Source organism: Sinohyriopsis cumingii, chromosome 12 (assembly GCF_028554795.1).
Source record: "Sinohyriopsis cumingii isolate HCF-2022 chromosome 12, ASM2855479v2, whole genome shotgun sequence".
Classification (NCBI taxonomy): domain Eukaryota; kingdom Metazoa; phylum Mollusca; class Bivalvia; order Unionida; family Unionidae; genus Sinohyriopsis; species Sinohyriopsis cumingii.
The window spans coordinates 62,751,445-62,772,435 of record NC_142972.1 but is presented as its reverse complement, the minus strand read 5'-3'; the positions used below and the strand labels follow the sequence as shown (position 1 = coordinate 62,772,435).

General features: G+C 33.1%; 1 protein-coding gene across 1 annotated transcript in view; it reads left to right on the top strand.

The window, feature by feature from the left end:
- The window catches only part of LOC149786581 (myosin light chain kinase A-like), a 105,648-nt gene that overhangs the window by 49,468 nt on the left and 35,189 nt on the right, over positions 1–20,991 (top strand). Inside the window, exon 4 of the mRNA XM_089977085.1 lies at positions 19,150–19,288. Within this exon, the coding sequence (XP_089833211.1) occupies positions 19,150–19,288 (139 nt within the window). The remainder of the gene's footprint in view (positions 1–19,149; positions 19,289–20,991) is intronic.

Here is a 20,991-nt window from a genome sequence, read left to right as displayed (position 1 = left end):
ATCTTGTTAAAATTTTACGAGCATTGACAGTGTGCTTTCTGTATCTACTCCAATACAAGTTAGTGTTGTTGTGTCAATGGATGTCATATACATTACTTCAAAATGACTAATGTCAGTATGGTGTTTGCAGTTTAGGAAAAGTATACAATGCATCACCCTGCTGACAAGTTTCTGAAAGTCAAATGAAGTTTTGCTCAGCTATGCTATTTGCTTCATGATGTTTTATGCTTCCCTGAATCACAGCTGCATGCAAAGATGAAATAAACTTCTGCACCGCTAGCATATCATTCCAACTATCAAAATAATTGCATTTTGTATGTTATTTATAGACTAAAATTCTAACCACAAAAGAAACATCGCTGCTGGTGACAAACTATACAGTAATCTTTAATAAAGGTGGTCTAATCATTTTCGTTCAAGGGAGGGAAGTGTAATAACTTTTGTTTCTTTGTTTCTTCAACATATATCAAAAATTTACCAAACTTCAAACAAATTAAGTTGCTCCACATTTTTGTTTACTTTGCATATGCAATTTAGCCTTATGGGCTCCCCCACAGTAGTGCTCATTTGAACAGCAAACACAAATTCATCTGAGATATTGTCAGTTAAGTAAATAAAAAAACAGCTACATGACTTTTGTACAGAAAATGTACTACAAATAAAAGAAAAACTAGATGATCTGAACAACATGGGAACCAGAAAATGCTTGGAATAGACGGTGATTCATTTGGTTTGTTTAACTTTTAACACATTATTGGCCATATCATGGTGAGGAAATTGGAGTTAAGTGTCTTTCACAGTTACACACTAAGGCAGCTAACTCAGGCCTGCCTGGATGGATATCAAGCTTGCAACCTTTATATTACAAGTCTAACACTCGTCCATCTGAACTAGCACAGATTCCTACATGATTCAGATTGAGAGTAAGTTTCCTGGTAAAAGTAAGTTTCCTGGTAAAAGTAAGTTTCCTGGTAAAAGTAAGTTCATGCAAAAACCAAAGTGTTTGTCCAGATTTGACAAGAACTCGGAGAAGTCAGTTTGGATCTAGCACTGAATTTCAGTGTTAAGGTCTGACAAATTTTGTTTCCAGAATGTTGAGTCCTAATTCAGATATCTCGGCAGGCCACATGATGTACTTATCACAGCCTGCTGTCATTAATGTAAATATCTGAGTACCTATATTGTCCAGACTCCTAATTAACTTCAGCATTTGGTATCAATTTTCTGTAGGACATAAAACTTCCAGATGTCAAGTTTTATTTTTAAAGCCAACACAATACATATTCAGGTTCGGAATGCAAACTGAAAAATGTTTTAACACAGGGTTCCTGCAGGTCCTGGAATCCTGGAAAAGTTTTGGAATTTAGAAAATATATTTTTAAAGGCCTTGAAATGTCATGGGATTATTTACCCAATGGAGTTTAAAAAATATATGTCTGTAGAGTGTGGAGCACTAATTAAAAATCTTGTTTCACACATGACACAATTGCAGTCAATATTGTGGTCCTTGTGTTTTGTGAAATAGCCCAGGAAAAGTTTTGGAAAAGTTATGGAATTTGTTTTTGTTAAGTCTGCATATACCCTGTTAACAGTATTCAGAACAGTTGGTTACTAATAGAAGGCCAGCAGACCATGAAACTATTTTGATTACCCTAATTATTGTGAGAAGTAACTGAAGATGTTATCAGTGGGCAGCAATACAAAAATGTAGCTGATGTGCTATGCAACCCGGGAGGGGCCCCGAGTGTCCGAGTGGTCTAAAGCGCTCTTCGTTACGGATCACTGCCATCTCACCTCTGTCTGCGGCGGTTCGAGTCTAAGATTCAGCCAATGTGGGTATGTGAGAAAGCTTGCCAGTAGCTTCTCGAGGGTCGGTGGTTCTTTCCGGGGTTTTCCCTGGTTCTTCCTCCACCATTAATACTGGCCGCCATGTATAGCCTATCGTGTGCTGAAAAATGGCATTAAACCCCACAACAACAGCAACCCGGGATCATGCAAGTCTTCAAACAAGTAGTTAATTTTTCTATCACACAAGTTTCACACATTCTTGTCATTTTAGTTTTATTCACTGGCAGGTTTCTCCATGATGACCTCATATTTACATAAATACTTTGTCTTTAGACCTTAATCAGCATTTAAAATAACCATATTCCATTAGTCTGAACCAGTTTCAGTGACTTTAACTCATTTGCACATTTGGGCATATTCTAGCCATATTTGGAGTTGTAGGACCAAGAATGTTTCAAGTATTTCTGAAAGAAAACATGGTTTAACTTTAAAGTTTTCAGTGTTTAGATTATTTTAATAGATTTATTCATCAATGCATTCTGCTATTATGGACAATCTTTACAATATGAAATAATCTTGATATTAAATAACTCATTCCACTCAGCAGTTGCATTAATTATTATCATTTGGATCATGGTTATGGGGCAGAGTTTAATTTCTGGCAATGATTTATACTGTGGGGGATTAAATCAATTGATTTTGTAAATAATTTATGTCTATTCAAACAGGTTAAGCTAAATGATACCTGGCATAAATCATGAACTTGCCCAGGGTTTGGAGAAATTAGAGTAGCTAATAATAATTAAAAGATGGCTACTGAGGATATTTGAGTATTGCATGTGACACAACATGTACATACTGTATATGCATGCTAAAATTGCCTGCAGCTCAGGGTGTTTGTTGTTTGTTCTATTGATTACTCCCAACAAACTGCATAGACTCAAATTTGCCAGTATGTTTGTAGTGGCAGTTTAGGGTCTGTTTAGTTTGCAGTTGGACTTGATCCACTTTAAACCAAGAATATGCAGTAAATAGACATAGTTTCATAAGTTGAAGCAAACACAAGAAGTGCAATCAACCAGACTTCTTTATTGGCAAGCAAAGATAGAATGCATTGTAGTTTATATAACTTACTCAATCCAGCCAGAATTGAACTAATGCCAGATGCATCAATTCACAATCTTTACAAGTTCTTTTCCTGGTGACACACATGGTAGTGATCTGATGTTGAAGTCTTGTGGATCCTGATTGTTGTGGAATCAGTGCATCTGCCATGGTCTCCATTGTTAGATTTACTAATAGCATTTTTGTATGGAAAAGTTGGGCCATACCTTCTTAGTGTATGACCTTTGTTGGCAAGCATTATATTGACAGGTAATATACCCACTTAATTATGATTCACTAATCTCAGATCTGATTCACTAATCTCACATCTGCATGTGTTCTACACAGCATTTATTGATGGAATGTAGTCTAAAAAGGAATGCACGTATTTCATTCTGTATGACTATTGATGAATAGATCAGATTTTTAATTTATAAAGATTACCCAGCTGTTTCCAATCAGTCTTATTTATTGATAACTGATCCTTTAAGGTCCAAATGACTTTCATTGGATTTACAAGGATTGCCATCTCCTTAAAAGGGATTTGGAAATTTGAAAGCAAAACTTAAGGAAAAATCATTATAGTGATCTTGAGTAGTGTGAAATTAATTAAAATTTTAATAAAGCATGTCACAAATTGTCAGGGCTTCTCATTGTGGTGCTTATGTGAATAAAGAACGCTTCATGGGTTTGACTTATGATTAAATAAAAAAGACAAGAAAATGAACTGAGAACACATGATTTAACACCTGTAACCACTATACACTGAATTCCAAAGTTGGAGGAAAAATATTTTGTGGTGGTTTCGTGTAAATGTATTGGCAACTACTGCCCTCAATTGTGTTATTCTCTATCCAAAGGTGAAATGCTTTTGTCAGTTACACTTTTAGATAGGTAAAGATAAGTGTTATTTTATTTTGCAAGGAATCTTCTAAAAGGTGAAGCAAAAAATTGCAGTAAAATATCAGACCCAAGCGTTTCTGAGTAATTGTACTCAGTATTTTGGGCAAAAGCTGAAGGCTACAACATTTGCATATGTAAATGGCTTAGTAAAGTTTGCTGTAAATATTTACAAAATCAGTAAAAGTGTAAACTGCTTTAGTGAAGTTTACTGTAAATGTTTACAAAATCAGTAAATGTGTAAATGGCTTAGTGAAGTTTACTGTAAATGTTTACAAAATCAGTAAATGTGTAAATGGCTTAGTTAAGTTTACTGTAAATGTTTACAAAATCAGTAAAAGTGTGAATGGCTTAGTGAAGTTTACTGTAAATGTTTACAAAATCAGTAAATGGCTTAGTGAAGTTTACTGTAAATGTTTACAAAATCAGTAAATGGCTTAGTGAAGTTTACTGTAAATGTTTACAAAATCAGTAAATGTGTAAATGGCTTAGTTAAGTTTACTGTAAATGTTTACAAAATCAGTAAAAGTGTGAATGGCTTAGTGAAGTTTACTGTAAATGTTTACAAAATCAGTAAATGGCTTAGTGAAGTTTACTGTAAATGTTTACAAAATCAGTAAATGTGTAAATGGCTTAGTTAAGTTTACTGTAAATGCTTACAAAATCAGTAGAAGTGTGAATGGCTTAGTGAAGTTTACTGTAAATGTTTACAAAATCAGTAAATGGCTTAGTGAAGTTTACTGTAATTGTTTACAAAATCAGTAAATGTGTAAATGGCTTAGTTAAGTTTACTGTAAATGTTTACAAAATCAGTAAAAGTTAAATGGCTTAGTGAAGTTTACTGTAAATTTTTACAAAATCAGTAAATGGCTTAGTGAAGTTTACTGTAAATGTTTACAAAATCAGTAAATGGCTTAGTGAAGTTTACTGTAAATGTTTACAAAATCAGTAAATGTGTAAATGGCTTAGTTAAGTTTACTGTAAATGCTTACAAAATCAGTAGAAGTGTGAATGGCTTAGTGAAGTTTACTGTAAATGTTTACAAAATCAGTAAATGGCTTAGTGAAGTTTACTGTAATTGTTTACAAAATCAGTAAATGTGTAAATGGCTTAGTTAAGTTTACTGTAAATGTTTACAAAATCAGTAAAAGTTAAATGGCTTAGTGAAGTTTACTGTAAATTTTTACAAAATCAGTAAATGGCTTAGTGAAGTTTACTGTAAATGTTTACAAAATCAGTAAATGTGTAAATGGCTTAGTGAAGTTTACTGTAAATTTTTACAAAATCAGTAAATGTGTGAATGGCTTAGTGAAATTTATGTAAATGTTTACAAAATCAGTAAAAGTGTAAATTGCTTTAGTGAAGTTTACTGTAAATATTTACAAAATCAGTAAATGTGTAAATGGCTTAATTATGTATACTGTAAATGTTTACAAAATGAGTAAATGTGTAAATGGCTTAGTGAAGTTTACTGTAAATGCTTACAAAATCAGTAAATGTTAAATGGCTTAGTGAAGTTTACTGTAAATATTTACAAAATCAGTAAATATGTAAATGGCCTAGTTAAGTTTACTGTAAATGTTTACAAAATCAGTAAAAGTGCACATGGCTTAGTGAAGTTTACTGTAAATCTTCACAAAATGAGTAAAAGTGTAAATGGCTAAGTTAAATTTACTGTAAATGTTTACAAAATCAGTAAATGTGTAAATGGCTTAGTTAAGTTTACTGTAAATGCTTACAAAATCAGTAAAAGTTAAATGGCTTAGTGAAGTTTACTGTAAATTTTTACAAAATCAGTAAATGGCTTAGTGAAGTTTACTGTAAATGTTTACAAAATCAGTAAATGTGTAAATGGCTTAGTGAAGTTTACTGTAAATTTTTACAAAATCAGTAAATGTGTGAATGGCTTAGTGAAATTTATGTAAATGTTTACAAAATCAGTAAAAGTGTAAATTGCTTTAGTGAAGTTTACTGTAAATATTTACAAAATCAGTAAATGTGTAAATGGCTTAATTAAGTATACTGTAAATGTTTACAAAATGAGTAAATGTGCAAATGGCTTAGTGAAGTTTACTGTAAATGCTTACAAAATCAGTAAATGTTAAATGGCTTAGTGAAGTTTACTGTAAATTTTTACAAAATCAGTAAATATGTAAATGGCCTAGTTAAGTTTACTGTAAATGTTTACAAAATCAGTAAAAGTGCACATGGCTTAGTGAAGTTTACTGTAAATCTTCACAAAATGAGTAAAAGTGTAAATGGCTGAGTTAAATTTACTGTAAATGTTTACAAAATCAGTAAATGTGTAAATGGCTTAGTTAAGTATACTGTAAATGTTTACAAAATCAGTAAATGTGTAAATGGCTTAGTTAAGCTAACTGTAAATGTTTACAAAATCAGTAAATGTGTAAATGGCTTAGTTAAGTATACTGTAAATGTAAAAAATGAGTAAATGTGTAAATGAATATGCATATAGTTGTTAGTGACATAGTAACTGTCCATTATAATGACATCTTTTATTTTCACATCTCTGCTTCAGACGACTTGAGTATTTTCCCATTAATTTTCATTTTTAATGTTTTGTTTTATGTTTATGTTTTATAAACTGAATTATGTCATAAGAAGATTGTGCATGACATACTGTTAATGAAACAGTTGCAGGTTGATCAAGGTACAGCATACACATTATAATAGATGTCAGCTGTTTGCTATTTAGCCAGTGGCTAGATGGACACTTAGGTTGAATTTCTAATCATTTTAATTAAATTGCACCATTTTTGGTTAATATAAACCATTTTCACATTTACTCACTTTTTAAAAATGTTGCGGCCTTTTTTCCTACTTGCATCTTAAAGGTCATTGTTGTTGTTGTTGTAGTGTTTAACGCCATTTTTCAGTACACGATAGGCTATACATGGCGGCCAGTATTAATGGTGGAGGAAGAACCCAGGAAAACCCCGGAAAGAACCACTGACCCACAAGAAGCTACTGGCAAGCTTTCTCACATACCCACATTGGCTGAATCCGAGACTCGAACCCACACAGACAGAGGTGAGATGGCAGTGATCCGTAACAGAGAGCGCTTTAGACCACTCGGCCACTCGGGGCCCCTATCTTAAAGGTCAAAGTCAAAAATAAAAGTTGTGACTTGACACAAAGAAGGTTTATCTTTTACAAAAATATCATGGGTCAGCATATTTGTTTGGTCTTTAATTGAAAATCAACACATGAACAGATGAATGTTATATTATATCAAGGCAATTCCTATTAACTGCTTTGCCCTGAGAAGCAAGCAACAGTAGCTGGTTAATGCTGATGTTGTCATAGAATCTGAATAGGTACCTTTCAGGTCATGAGTCCAGCATTCTAAAAGCTGTCATCATCCTAGATTTTTCCATCACGCTTTCCTTTCTACTTCATAATTTTCAGGCCATTTGATAAAACTTATTTTGCTTATGCATTATCATTACAGATATGTCACATACATTGTTTTCCTCATGATTAAACCAAGGGCTATTTAGTATCATTATCATAAAGTACAGAATCAGGGCTTAATTGTTATGAAACAAAGATGCCATTGCAAATATTTGCCAATTTGTTTTGAGATATGGGTGGTTTATAACAAAGCATGGGCTTTTCATTGGATAAATACAGTATCAAATGGAGAGATCCTATATTCATGTACTGGTCATGAATAAGTTTATTAGATTCCCCATTACACTTTCTTTTCTTTTCATAAAGTTTCAAGCCATTTGGAGATTATCTAATGAAACTCATTAGCAAACGTATATAGTAGCACATTGTAAGTATTATCTTCAAGGCCATGGTCAGTATTTTAGGTTTCCCATCACATTTCCTTCAAGCCATTTGAGATTAAGGGATGAAACTTTGGGGTCCCATCTTCAATGTCAAGATCCAAAGTCACTATTTTAAATTTTCCATTAGAATTTCCTTTCCACTTTATAACTTGATGAAGCGATGAAACTTAGTGTTTTAATACAGTATAATTAGAATCTTTGTCATGTAAAACACTGTGGGTCCTGTCTTCAAGATCAAGTTCACAGGCCAATATTTTGTACAAATTACCATTTTTACCTTTTATATAAAAAACATTAAACCATTTCCAACCAAATTTGGCATAGAAGATCCTGAGTTTTAACATTTTTAGAAAATGTTTTTGATCTGCTGTCAAGTGTAGCCATGGTTACTAACAGCAGATTTTAAACAAACTTTTAACCAACAACTTCTCAAAAGCCACTGAAACTTAAATTTGATAAAATTTGGCAAAAGAGCACCCATCATGAAATATCACCATTGTTACTAAATATTTAATAGATAAACTTTTAAATTGTGTCTCTAAAAGTGCTTAATAGAATTTCACCAAACTTGACAGAAAGCATCTTGGCATGAATTTTTTAACAAGATTGAACTACAATCAGTTATGGCCGCCATTGCTAAAAATAAAAATAAAAACTTTAAATGACTCATCCAAAACTGCTGAATAGAATTTGGCCAAACATGATGGAAAGCATCCTTGCATTAGTCACCTTTCAGTTTTGTTTTAATGCACCTTTTTACCATCAAATATGGTGACTGTTACTAAAGCCAGAACAACCTTTCAGTGACCTCTTATCCAAAGCAGAGTATGACAAAATTTGACAGAAGCATCCTGGTATAGAAGGTTTCCAAGATTTTACAAAATGAAACGAATCTGACATCAGATGTGGCCACAAAAATACAGAAGAACGTTTAAGCGATTTCTGAAAAATTGCCTAACATAACTTGACCAAACTTTGCAGTTAAGCATCCTGATATAATAAGCTTTCACATTTCGATAAACGATGTTAATCTGCCATCAGATATAGTCACAATACTAAAAATAGAAAATATTTTAAACATGTTCTTCCCGTGTGCTCAGCAAAATTTGACCAAATCTGATTGAAAGCATTCTGGTATTCAAGACTTTCCAATTTATGCCAATGATTTTGTTATTGTTGTTGTTGTAGGGTTTAATGCCATTTTCAGCACAAGATAGGCTATACATGGTGGCCAGTATAAATGATGGAGGAAGAACTTGGGGAAAACCCTGGATAGAATCACTGACCAATGAGAAGCTACTGCATGGCAAGCTTTCTCACATAACCACACTGGCCGAACCCAATACTCGAACCCACACAGACAGAGGTGAGATGGCAGTGATCCGTAATGGTGAGTGCTTTAGACCACTTGGCCACTCAGGGCTACACCAATGATGGTCAATTCTCCATAAAATGTAGTCACCTGTTATAAAAATGAAAAATCCTTTAAACAAGTTCTCAGAGACCACTTAACAGAAATTGATCAAATTTTGTAGAAAATATTCTGGCACAAAAATCAGCTTGTAAAAAAAAGAGGCCAATCTGGACTCCCATAGGGCTCTGAGTCCTAGGAACTAGACTCTTTCTAGCCAACATAAACATATACCTACCTCCATCAGCAGTAACATATTTGATGATAATACAATTGTACACTTGATTATTGCATGCAACACTGAATCAAATAATCTCAAACCCATCTTTGACAAATTTTTAAAAAATGGGAATCGGACTGGTTAATGTCCTTCAATCCAGACAAACATGAGGCTATTAGAATTAGAAGAGAATAACCAACTATATTTAATTATAACTTACAATATGCTACTTTTATATCATTGGACTCGGTAAAGTGTTTTGGAATAACTATCTCCGAAGATCCGAACAGGAAAACACATTAAATAATATTACAGCCAAGAAAAAAAATCACAATAAATTGTATCAAGAGAAGCATCCATACACACAAAACAAAGATAACTAAACAACATGCAATGTATACATGTAAATTAGATGTCTATACTGCTACATAGCAAAATATAACCAATGGTTCAGAATTGAAATTATTCAAAATTCGGCTTTCAGTTATATTTTTAACAACTACAACCACACGAGCAGTATATAATGTATATGCTTGACAATCTTTAGATATCAACACTCCAGGACAATTGCAAATGTCTTCTCTTGGTATTTTCTATAAAGTTAGAGACAAACTGGTCAAAAGAGGTTTTCCTTTCAGCATCTCTTTTACAAAATGGCATGTTATAATATTCACTATTACATATTCAGTATTTACTAATGCTATTTCATTGTTAGAAACACTACAATCTGGAATAACATACCTCTTGAGATGGTAAATAGACCAGACCTTGTACATTCAGTGTAAAATAATCCAAATCATTATTTCTTGATTTGATCCATCATTCATCTTTCCTATAATCCATCGTATACTAAGTCAGTCACACAATATTGTAAGATTTTTTAAAGTTTCTTTTTCATTAATAACAGAAATGAACCATCTACATCTGTGTTTCTCAGTCTGATGACCACTGATGCATTAACACTTAAGGTCATTTTTTCAATTTCAAGGTCACAAATAAATGTTTAGCTGTCTCTGACCATAAGGCCAAGTAAACTTATTGTATGGTCACAGTTATGGAAAACTTCTTTTCAAACACCACTTAAATAGTTTACACATAAATAGACAGGGAGTTTTCTGCCATTAAGACCTGTCAAATTTGTTCAAACAACATCCTGAAACCACTGAACAGAATTTTACTAGATTTGACCAAAATTATCATCCAAGCATAAAACCCGTTTCATGTTTGTATAAAATGCTGATTTATCAGCAGATATAGTCATAATTGCTAAGTAGATAAACCTTTAAAAAAACTTCTCAGAAACTGCTCATAGGGTACTTACTGACTGTTATGTATATTTAATTTGTATTGTTTATTGACTTCTTTTCAATGATTATATATAGTATATCTGGTTTTATTTTGTAATTGACCTTATAATGGTCTACCAGTGACATTTATTATGTAAACAACATAATGCATAGCTAATATTTCTCTATCATTATAGAATAAATATTCCAATCATTATTATTGGGAGGTAAACATGTTTATTTGAATCTGAGTCTAGGACATAAGTTTTCCACTTGGAGATAACTAAACTTGTTGACAAATTTGGCAATATTTTGGCATAAAGGGCTTTTAGATTCATACAACTAAGACCAATCTTTATTCAATTATGATCACATTTACTAATTTCAAAAGCTCTCAATATAACTTTTTTGACCAAATGAAGCATCTTTGAAGGACTGGTTTTCAGTTGTTGTAAAAATGATGCCAATCCAACCTCAAATATGCAACAGTTTATAAATTAGAGAGCCATTCACTGCTTGGCAGGATTTGACCAAATCTGACAGATGGCATACTGGCTTTGGGGGATTTTTAAATATATACAGAATTAAATGATGTCAAACCACCTTAAAATAAATCTGCAGCCATTACTAACAGTTAAGAAACAATTAAACAACTTCATCTTACAAACTGCTGTGCAGAATAATATCAAATTCAACAATAAACATTCTGTCATTAAGAGCTTTCAATTTAATACAAAAGATACAAATTTGCCATCAGATGTGACCATTGTTACTGAAAAAAGAAAAAAGTCTGATTTTGTTTACTTTCTCAAAAACCACTAATTACAACAAAATTTGATCAAATCTGACACCATGGAATGAAAAGTTTTTAAACTGTACAAGTGATGCCAAACCATAACCAGATATGACCACCATTACTAAAAAATAGAAAAACATGTAAGCAATATTTTCTTATAAATGCTGTCTAACTAAATTTGACCAACATTTACCAAAAGGATCTAGGCATAAAGAACTTAATTTTTCACTACAGAAAAATGATGCTGAGCCATCAAATATGGATCAATATTAAAAATAGAAAAACCATGAAACAAATGCTTTCTTAGAAATTTTGGTCAATGGCATTGAAAACTTTTGGCAGAGAAAGCATCCTACTCACTCTTATTTCATGCATTGAATTGACTGTTAGGCATATCTCCACTACAACCAACCCATAACCCACCATCTCCACTTCCAGAAAACAAACTAAAGTTCTTGGACATTGGTTTGCTATTTTACAGCACAGCCACTGAAATTTAGGTTATTTAGTGCTAAAGGAATTGCAGTAAAGTTCCTTACTCAAGGAAACACTATGATAGTCCAACTGTAAGGGCATTTAAACCACACACTTTTGGTCATGAGTTAGGCACACTAAATATTTTGATGGACAGGTAGACTGATAAGGGTAAAACTGAAATGCCCTACCAATGTTGTGGTGGGGCATAAAACAAACATATAAATGCAATACAGGACATTTGCTGTATATTGTTTCACATATAAATTTCCTGACTGTGCTAAAAAAACGCAATTGATAATGTCATACAGAAAACCTCCATGGTGAAAACAGTCTCCTGCTGGGAGCTCTGTTGATAATATTCACATCAGGATGAAAAAGTTTCAATTATGTTTTTACTCAAATGAAAACATGCTTTTCTAATCTGTTACCTTCCACTCCCTAATCAGATTGAAAGGTAACATAGATTTAACCTTTTGGTCTGCAAATATGGCCAATTTTTGGAATGACATTTATTCTGTGGCCATTTCTTTTTAAGTGCACTCGAGAATCTTGTGTTACTAAGAAAGTTTGGAGTATTGATTGAGAAAGAGTGTGATAAATGTATACACTCTTTGTTTTGCCTGGCCAAGGTAAAATTTAAAATTCCAACTATGATTCAGGATTTGTTTTAAAACATTGTTGTGCTGTAACATGCTTTGAAAATGTAAAGTTACTACTTTACTGAAGGAGATCCATGATCAGTGCTGAAACCCGTCTTGAAAGGACGCCCTTTCTATCATGAAGAAGTGGTCTGTAATAACAGGATATGACTGTCAATGGAATTCACTCTAACAATTAATTTAAACAATTGTTGGTCAGAAAAAAGTAAATTGAACTTTATGATTTTCCAAACTTTATTATAAAAAATTAAATTTTTTTTTTACTCAGACATTTGGGATGCAGTTTGTCTATAAGAGTCAAGGATATGAATAATAACTTCAAGTTAGTGTAGCCTTCCATCATGTAGTACAGTCATCAATCTTAGATAGTATGTGTGTTGTAAAATCGGTCCATTGCTTTAAGAATCTGGTCTCAGATCATAGGTAATCTACCAAACCACTAGTCTTTTAATTCGGGTTGTACTGTATCCATATAAAATGTTTTAGATTCTGATATGCAAACATTATGTCAATTAGTCATTTAATCCATCCATTAATCCATCCATCTATCTATCAAAGAATCAGTCAATCACTTGGAGAAATAGAAACTTAGCTAAAATTAAATTAGTAAGAACAAGTTTCTACTTTCATTGGGTTACTTGGTGGAGTCAAGCAATGCTGAATAATGTATTTGCCACCCGAACAGTGGATACCCAGATCTGCAATTACATAATCCCCCAGCAGATTATGGCCTTTTCTGTTTTTGTTTACTTGGGATTTCAAGTAAACAGTGATAGATTTGCTGGCGCATTATGCTTTGCTTTGGTGGTTTATGGCAAAGCTATATAAGTAGGTTTACACCCAAGGCGATTAGAGTAAAATGATTACTCGAGGATATAAGGTAACCAATCCAGGTTGATCTCATGGTAGGATTCAAACCTGCACTATTTCAGTTGTAAACTGGGCATGTTTCCCACTGTTTTGGCCACTGCAGCTCCTATTTCCATTGGTTGCCTCTTATGACTTATTGGAGTGCACATCAGGCATGTTCTGCATCCCAAGACTGCGGTGGGATGGTTCATCATGGCTTATTTATGATGTTTTAAGTTTATATATTATAGAGGGTCTGCATTAAATGCCACAGAGAACCAGTTGCCATATGATCATTACTTATTTTTATTTCTGTGCCCACCTTTTGGCACATGAATTTGGAAGTTCTGCAAGATTCTGTGTTACAGAAAATGACTTTCTTGGTTATAAACAACCCCGAAGATTATATTTGATCCTAGCTGATTCAAAAGTCTTCAGCAAATTTTCTTTCTCAAAATAAATTCAATAGAATCGGAGCTCTTTATCATAGCCATATGTTGCTGTTTTCAGACAGTTCTGTAATAGCCCTATGTCCCTGTATTCAGACAATACGAAAGCTGGAGATGTTATGTTGGAGCTCACGGCACCATCTCAAGCCACTTTAATACCAGATGAAGCCTCAGTTTTTACTGCACTAAAAGCTTTGAACTTAACATGAAACCTCTCAAAACAGAAATTCATTATCTTTTTGTATTCCCTTTCCACATTGAAAGCCTTGCAAAATCTTAAAGCTGACAAGCAGTTAATATCCCAGATACTGAAGAAGCATTAATTGCTCATACAATCTGGAAAAGTATTCTGTACTGTTGACTTTCTCTACTGGTATTAACGTTACTAACAAGGGTAATTAAAGCGCAAATAAAACAGCTGTGGAGTCGCCCATTTCTAAATCATAGATTCAACATACTGACTTCAAATATTGTAGAGATCAGTATATGGAATGAAAAGTGCACAGATATATTTCAGAACATTAAACTCTTTATTGGAGAGTGTCGTTCCACATATAGAACAAGTCAGAAAGATGAAGTGGTACTGCTCAGATAGTTGACTCCTGCATACTGTCATATGGTTGAACTTTGGCCAGAGTGCATGGCAGTGTCCACTGACACATTATTGTCAATGAATGAAGAAGCTGTATAATGATGTACATGTAGCACCCAAGAAAATCTTTGACTTTTTTAGGGAATGTGATTTATGTAAATGTTTTTACCTCATGCTTCAAGGACTTGACATGTGTTACTCATATCTTTTTCGTATACATTTTACAGAATTTTAACATTTCTGTCTAATGCTTTTATATTCTTATACTTTATTGTTTACATTTTTTTGGAAGTATTTCTCTGCCTACATATTTGTACAATTCAAGTTTACATTTTTTGAACATTTATCTTTAGTTGGCATAATATAAGCACTGCTGTATGGAGATGCTGTAAAACACACACACACACACACACTTTGATCCTAATTGCACCATTTTTATAGGTTGTGGAAACTAAATTCTCCATTAATTATGTCAATAAAATTTATTTGTTTAAAAAATGGTGCACAGAGTCAATAATTGGTAATGTTTGTAATGCAGCTGGTTTTATGTCTCAACTGCTGCACACCGTTTATGCAAATATGGTAGCAAAACATCTGTGGAATATAGATACCTTTTCCATTCATTATTCTGTATGACATTTACTAGATAATTGTTGAACATTTTCTTTTTATGAAAGCATTTTTCATCACCCTGGATGAATCAGTTGACTCTTTTTCCCACCACTGAAGTAATTATTTGACATATTTGATCAGTTAATGAATCATTTGATCACTGATACATGTTGCAGATAAAATTATTTGTATTGATAATAAAAGTGGAAACTTGTTAAACTTGAGTATGCTCAAGAAAATCTAAAACTGGCATATTTTCATAATTTTTGAAATATGGTAATGTTTGAGTAATATTCAAGATGACATACATCAATCAAACAAGTTCCTTTTTTGTTTCCAAAGTAAGCATCTGTAGATGCTGACCTTATAGCTACTAGAATAAGATCAGATAGTCTCTGCAATGTTTTACAGTGGCAGTTGGTTGCTGTTGTTTCTCTGTAAAACATATAAAATCTCCAAGTCTTTTTTTTTGTTGCCAAAAAGAGCCCTAGTTATATACTTCTAATTACAAAATCTTAATTGACTGAAGAAAACTATTCTTGAGACTGTGCATTAATTGATTGGTCCTGTTTTAGTTTTTCTAAATGTGAGATGAGTATGAACAAGAAGTTGAATTTTATTAAGCAGGTCAGAGACTCTTATGTGCCAGGAGATGTTAAGGATATAAAGTTAACAACACATTGATTAATAAAAAAGAAACACGCACACAAACCCATGCAAAACAAAGCAAGCATGAAACAAAAAGCTTTAAAGTGTTTTGTAGAGGGGATGCGAAAGCAGTAAATTTAGATGACTCTCAAGTTAGAAGTTTGTTTCATATGAAGTATTTCACTTCAGAACTTAAAAATGTCACGTAATTGTACTTGGAGAACATTGGTGTGACCTAATTTTTTTATTTTTAAAAATGCAAGAGATAGCTCACTCGTTCTAATAAAAACCTCGTGGATTATATACATTGTTTTAATTGAGTTTTAAAGGGATTAGAGTGAATCCCATTCAGCCGACAGTTTTTAAGCCTCTTGATCACTACTGACATTTCTGATTAATATAAATTCTTTAAGAATGCTTATCCCAGGGCTTGGTTGTCCAGGACCAGAACTGCTTTCCAGTTAACATGTGGGAACTAAAGCTTGTAAATTACTTAATCAAATATAATGCAAAACACGTTGATCTTAAATTTATTTATTGTGCATGAGGTATTATTTTAATTTTTTTTTTTAACACTTTCATGAATTTAGTAACTAATGCTGATCAGTAAGGACCCAGTAGTTCAAAAACTATTCATGAGCATAAATATACCCTTTATAAATGTCTGGGACCTGCCTTAAATTATACCATATGGAAGTTGTTTTCCATAATGTTTGGATAGAGTAAATCTGTAAAAATCCTGTATTTAGTTAAAGACTTAATATTTTGTTTATATCAAAAGTGCTAAAAATTGCTGCTTTGCAACCTTGTTGCCCCAAACTGGCAATTTTTCACATAGACCAGTAATTTATTTAATGGATTTTATAATTTGTTTCAATATTTGTAAGCACAAAGCCCACCAGGATTAAAAGTTAATTTTAAACACTTGATATCAGCAATCGTTATTTCTGTTTATTCTTCCAGTAGCAGCTTGGAGTATATTGCAGAAGTTCAGTGAAATATCTCCAAGGACAATGGCATTAAGCAAAACACTACATTATATGAAAGCAGAGTCATAAATTGTTTTCTGAAATTAACACACACACACACACACACGTACACACACACACACATATATACATAATCCTATCTATACCTTGGCAGATCAAGCAGATGTTTCTGTGTTTCAGGTCTGTGAATTTCATTAAACGCAGTGGCAAGTGCAGTCACCAATCAATTAATTTGTTCAGATTTGAGCACTGTTCCCACATGATCAAGACAAGGGGAGCACACAACTTGAATGGACTCATAAATAAGCAATTTCCCACTACCAGTTTGTGTTTGTGCAAATACCTTTCACTAAAAAGCACCTGTATTGGCTTCTTTCTGGTACATAGTCACACTTTTGATGTTAAACTTACAAAGAATCCTTTTCAAAGTCAAATGCCTTTACCATTTTCAGCTGATATACAATGTGCTGATGTTACATGCTGTTAGTTGGCATTACATAATAAGGGAGGCAACTCATGAAATCCAATGGATGTTGCTAGGACAAAGCACTAAAATATCTGCTTGATTCTGAACAGTGTAGATAGGGTTAACATAAATTAAACCTTGGCCAGCAAAGAGTCAGTGGGTTGGTGGTTATACCTACATTTTTTCATGGTAATTCTTCCCCCACCAATTCTGCTGGATGTCATGTATAGACTTTTTATCCTGTGCTGAAAAATGGCATTAAATCCACAAGAACAACAAAAGCAGAAAGTTGAGAATCAGTACAAAATGATACATACTTTTTTAAAAGTTATTTGTCATCTTCAGTGGCCATCAAGCATTATTTGTCATTTGCATCTTTATTCTTTTAATGCATATTAACATGCATCATATCAAGGTTGTTTTATCTAGTCCATCTGATAAATTGCCAAGATGGTTTGCATGACTTTATGCATGCTGGATGTGAAGAAGAGAATACTTTAAAATAATACATTTATACATGTATATAAAGCAGTCACATTGTGATAGCTTGAGTGCACTGAATATGATACATATTTTCCTGCATATAAAGCAGTCACAGTTTGATAACATGAGTGCACTGAATCTGATACATATATACATATATATAAAGCATTCAGTGTGATAACATGAGTGCACTGAATATGATACATGTGTACATGTATATAAAGCAGCTGCTGTGATAGCATGAGTGCACCGAATATGATACATTTATAAATGTATATAAAGCATTCACAGTGTGATAACATTAGTGCACTGCATATGATTACATATTTTCCTGCATATAAAGCAGTCACAGTGTGATAACATGATTGCACTGAATATGATACATTTATATGTGTATATAAAGCAGTCACATTGTGATAGCTTGAGTGCACTGAATATGATTACATATTTTCCTGCATATAAAGCAGTCACATTGTGATAGCTTGAGTACAATGAATATGATACATATTTTCCTACATATAAAGCAGTCACAATGTGATAGTGCACTGAATATAATACATATATAAATGTATATAAAGCAATCACAGTGTGATGTGTAGATAGTGCACTGAATATGATCCATGTGTACATGTATATAAAGTAGTCACAGTGTGATAGTTTGGATAGTGCACTGAATATGATACATGTGTACATGTATATAAGCAATCACAGTGTGATAGTTTGGATAGTGCACTGAATATGAAACATACATACATGTATATAAAGCAGTTATTGTGATAGTGTGTGTATATATATATATATATATATATATATATATATATATATATATATATATATATATATATATATTTTGTACATGTTTATATGTATACAAAACAATCACAGTGTGATAGTGTGACTATTACATGGACTTAGTCTGCAAGCATTCAGGTCTGGACTTGGCCAATGTGGGTATGTGAAAAAGCTAGCCAATAACTCCCATGGGTCATACACTTTTTCAGTTTTTTCCTATACAAGATATACTTACAGCCATGGCCTAACATGCATGTGCTGAAAAATGGCATTAAATCTTTAACAACAATGTGTGTGTGTGTGTATGTGTGTGTGTGTTAAGGATCCTGAAATCCTGATGGCTCTTGTTGCACATTTTGTTTCGCTAAATATTTATAACAACTTGTAAAAATAAGAATACATAGATATACTTAATGATTAAGTGTACCAGAAAGTGTGTTACTTTTGTTTACAATTAGCTGTTGCCTCCTCTACCTCCATTGAACCAGTCGACTGTGACTGGTATAAGTTGGGTTATAGTATAAGCTTAGTTGGCAACACCTGTGTTGATTGTCCAAGACAGAAATAATACATTAACCTAATTATTTTTTATTTTTGCTCTTTTTTTAGTTAAGGAATTGTTTAAATAAGTATTATGGATAAACAAGTTAGAGACAATTTAATGGCATTTGAGATATCCTATATACAATCAGTGTATATTTGCTCATTCAACACCTTTGATCTGTTGGTCATATCTAGAATATACAGCAAATTAAGTATTCATCCCCATTTAGACAATTACAACTCAGGCATCCTGTAATGTTCTTGCAGAGAATGTATTTGGTGATGGAACTTTGTGAAGGTGGGGAGCTTGCAGATGCTTTAAAAGAGAGGAAGTATTTTCCAGAAGGTGAAGTCAAGAAGATAACTCAAAAGTTGGCCAGTGCAATTACATACTTACATAAACACGGTATGTATATTAGTTTAATCCCAATATTGTTACAGCCTTTGAACTCTAGAAGTTTTCTTCAAATCACAGTTTCACCCCATGTTCATGGATACAGTGTCTTCAGAAATATTTGCAAAAAATCACTGATAAATGAGAGTCCATTTATGATCATGATGGGTTTATTATTTCTATAAAAAAATACTTTAAGACCAAGTGAGCTTACAGTATGACTTGGATTCCCTGTGTCTCCTTAGAACAACATTTCTATTTTCAGTTTTATTGAAAACCCAATACTTGACCAGTTTCAGACATATTTAGCATAGAGATTTCATGCATGAGGGCCTGCAAATGATACTGCCCCATATTTAAATTTGGCTTCTATTACTAAAATTGTTTTATTAAAAATGTTTAAACACAGTGTCTCATCCAAACACTGCTCAACCAAAATGAACACGGAGCATTCTGTCATGAAGGCATTGTAAGTTGTTAGTATCAAAAGCCATGTCTGATGTGGATTGGAACCATTCTGCAGAATACTTAAGGTCTTTATCCCAGGATGCCTATTGTTTTATATGACCTTATTATATTAAGCAATTTATTTTAGAAGTGTTCAAAATTGCAAATAGTAAATGATAAACAGGTGGACATTGCACAACCCAAACTAAATGCAGGACCACAGGATGAGCTCACATTTTGCCTTTGATCAGCAGTAGGCTCAAATGTTTTTATCTTTAATGTCAGTATCATATTATTTTAACTGTTTTCCTTGCCATTTTAAAGGAAAACCATTTATTTGTTTTGCCTGAAGATAAAACATTTTTTTCAGGTGCATATTTCAAAATATTTTGTCACCTCATGCAAAATCATACTGGGGGCCCCGTGTGGCTGAGTGGTCTAAAGCGCTCTCCATTACAGATCACTGCCATCTCACCTCTGTCTCTGTAGGTTCGAGTCTTGGATTCAGCCAATGTGGGTATGTGAGAAAGCTTGCCAATAGCTTCTCGTGGGTCGGTGGTTCTTTCTGGGGTTCTCCCAGGTTCTTCCTCCACCATTAATACTGGCCGCCATGTATAGCAAGTCGTGTGCTGAAATAGGGCATTAAACCCTACAACAACAACAACAACAACAACAAAATCATACTGATTTTGATTAATTCAAGCATGGCATACTGATTTTCATTGATACAAGCATGGCATACTGATTTTGATTGATACAAGCATGGCATACTGATTTTGACTGATACAAGCATGGCATACTGATTTTGACTGATACAAGCATGGCATACTGATTTTGATTGATACAAGCATGGCATACTGATTTTGATTGATACAAGCATTAACATACTGATTTTGATTGATTCAAACATGGCATTATTGATTTTGATTGACACAAGCATAGCTTACTGATTTTGATTGATTCAAGCATGGCATACTGATTTGGATTGATACAAGCATGGCATACTGATTTGGATTGATACAAGCATGGCATACTGACTTTGATTAATTCAAGCATGGCATACTGATTTGGACTGATGCAAGCATGGCATATTGACTTTCATTTATACAGGCTTGGCATACAGTTTTGGATTGATTCAAGCATGGCATACTGACTTTCACTGATACAAGCTTGGCATACAGATTTGGATTGATACTAGCATGGCATACAGACTTTCACTGATAATATTATGGCATACTGATTTTGATTGATACAAGCATTAACGTATT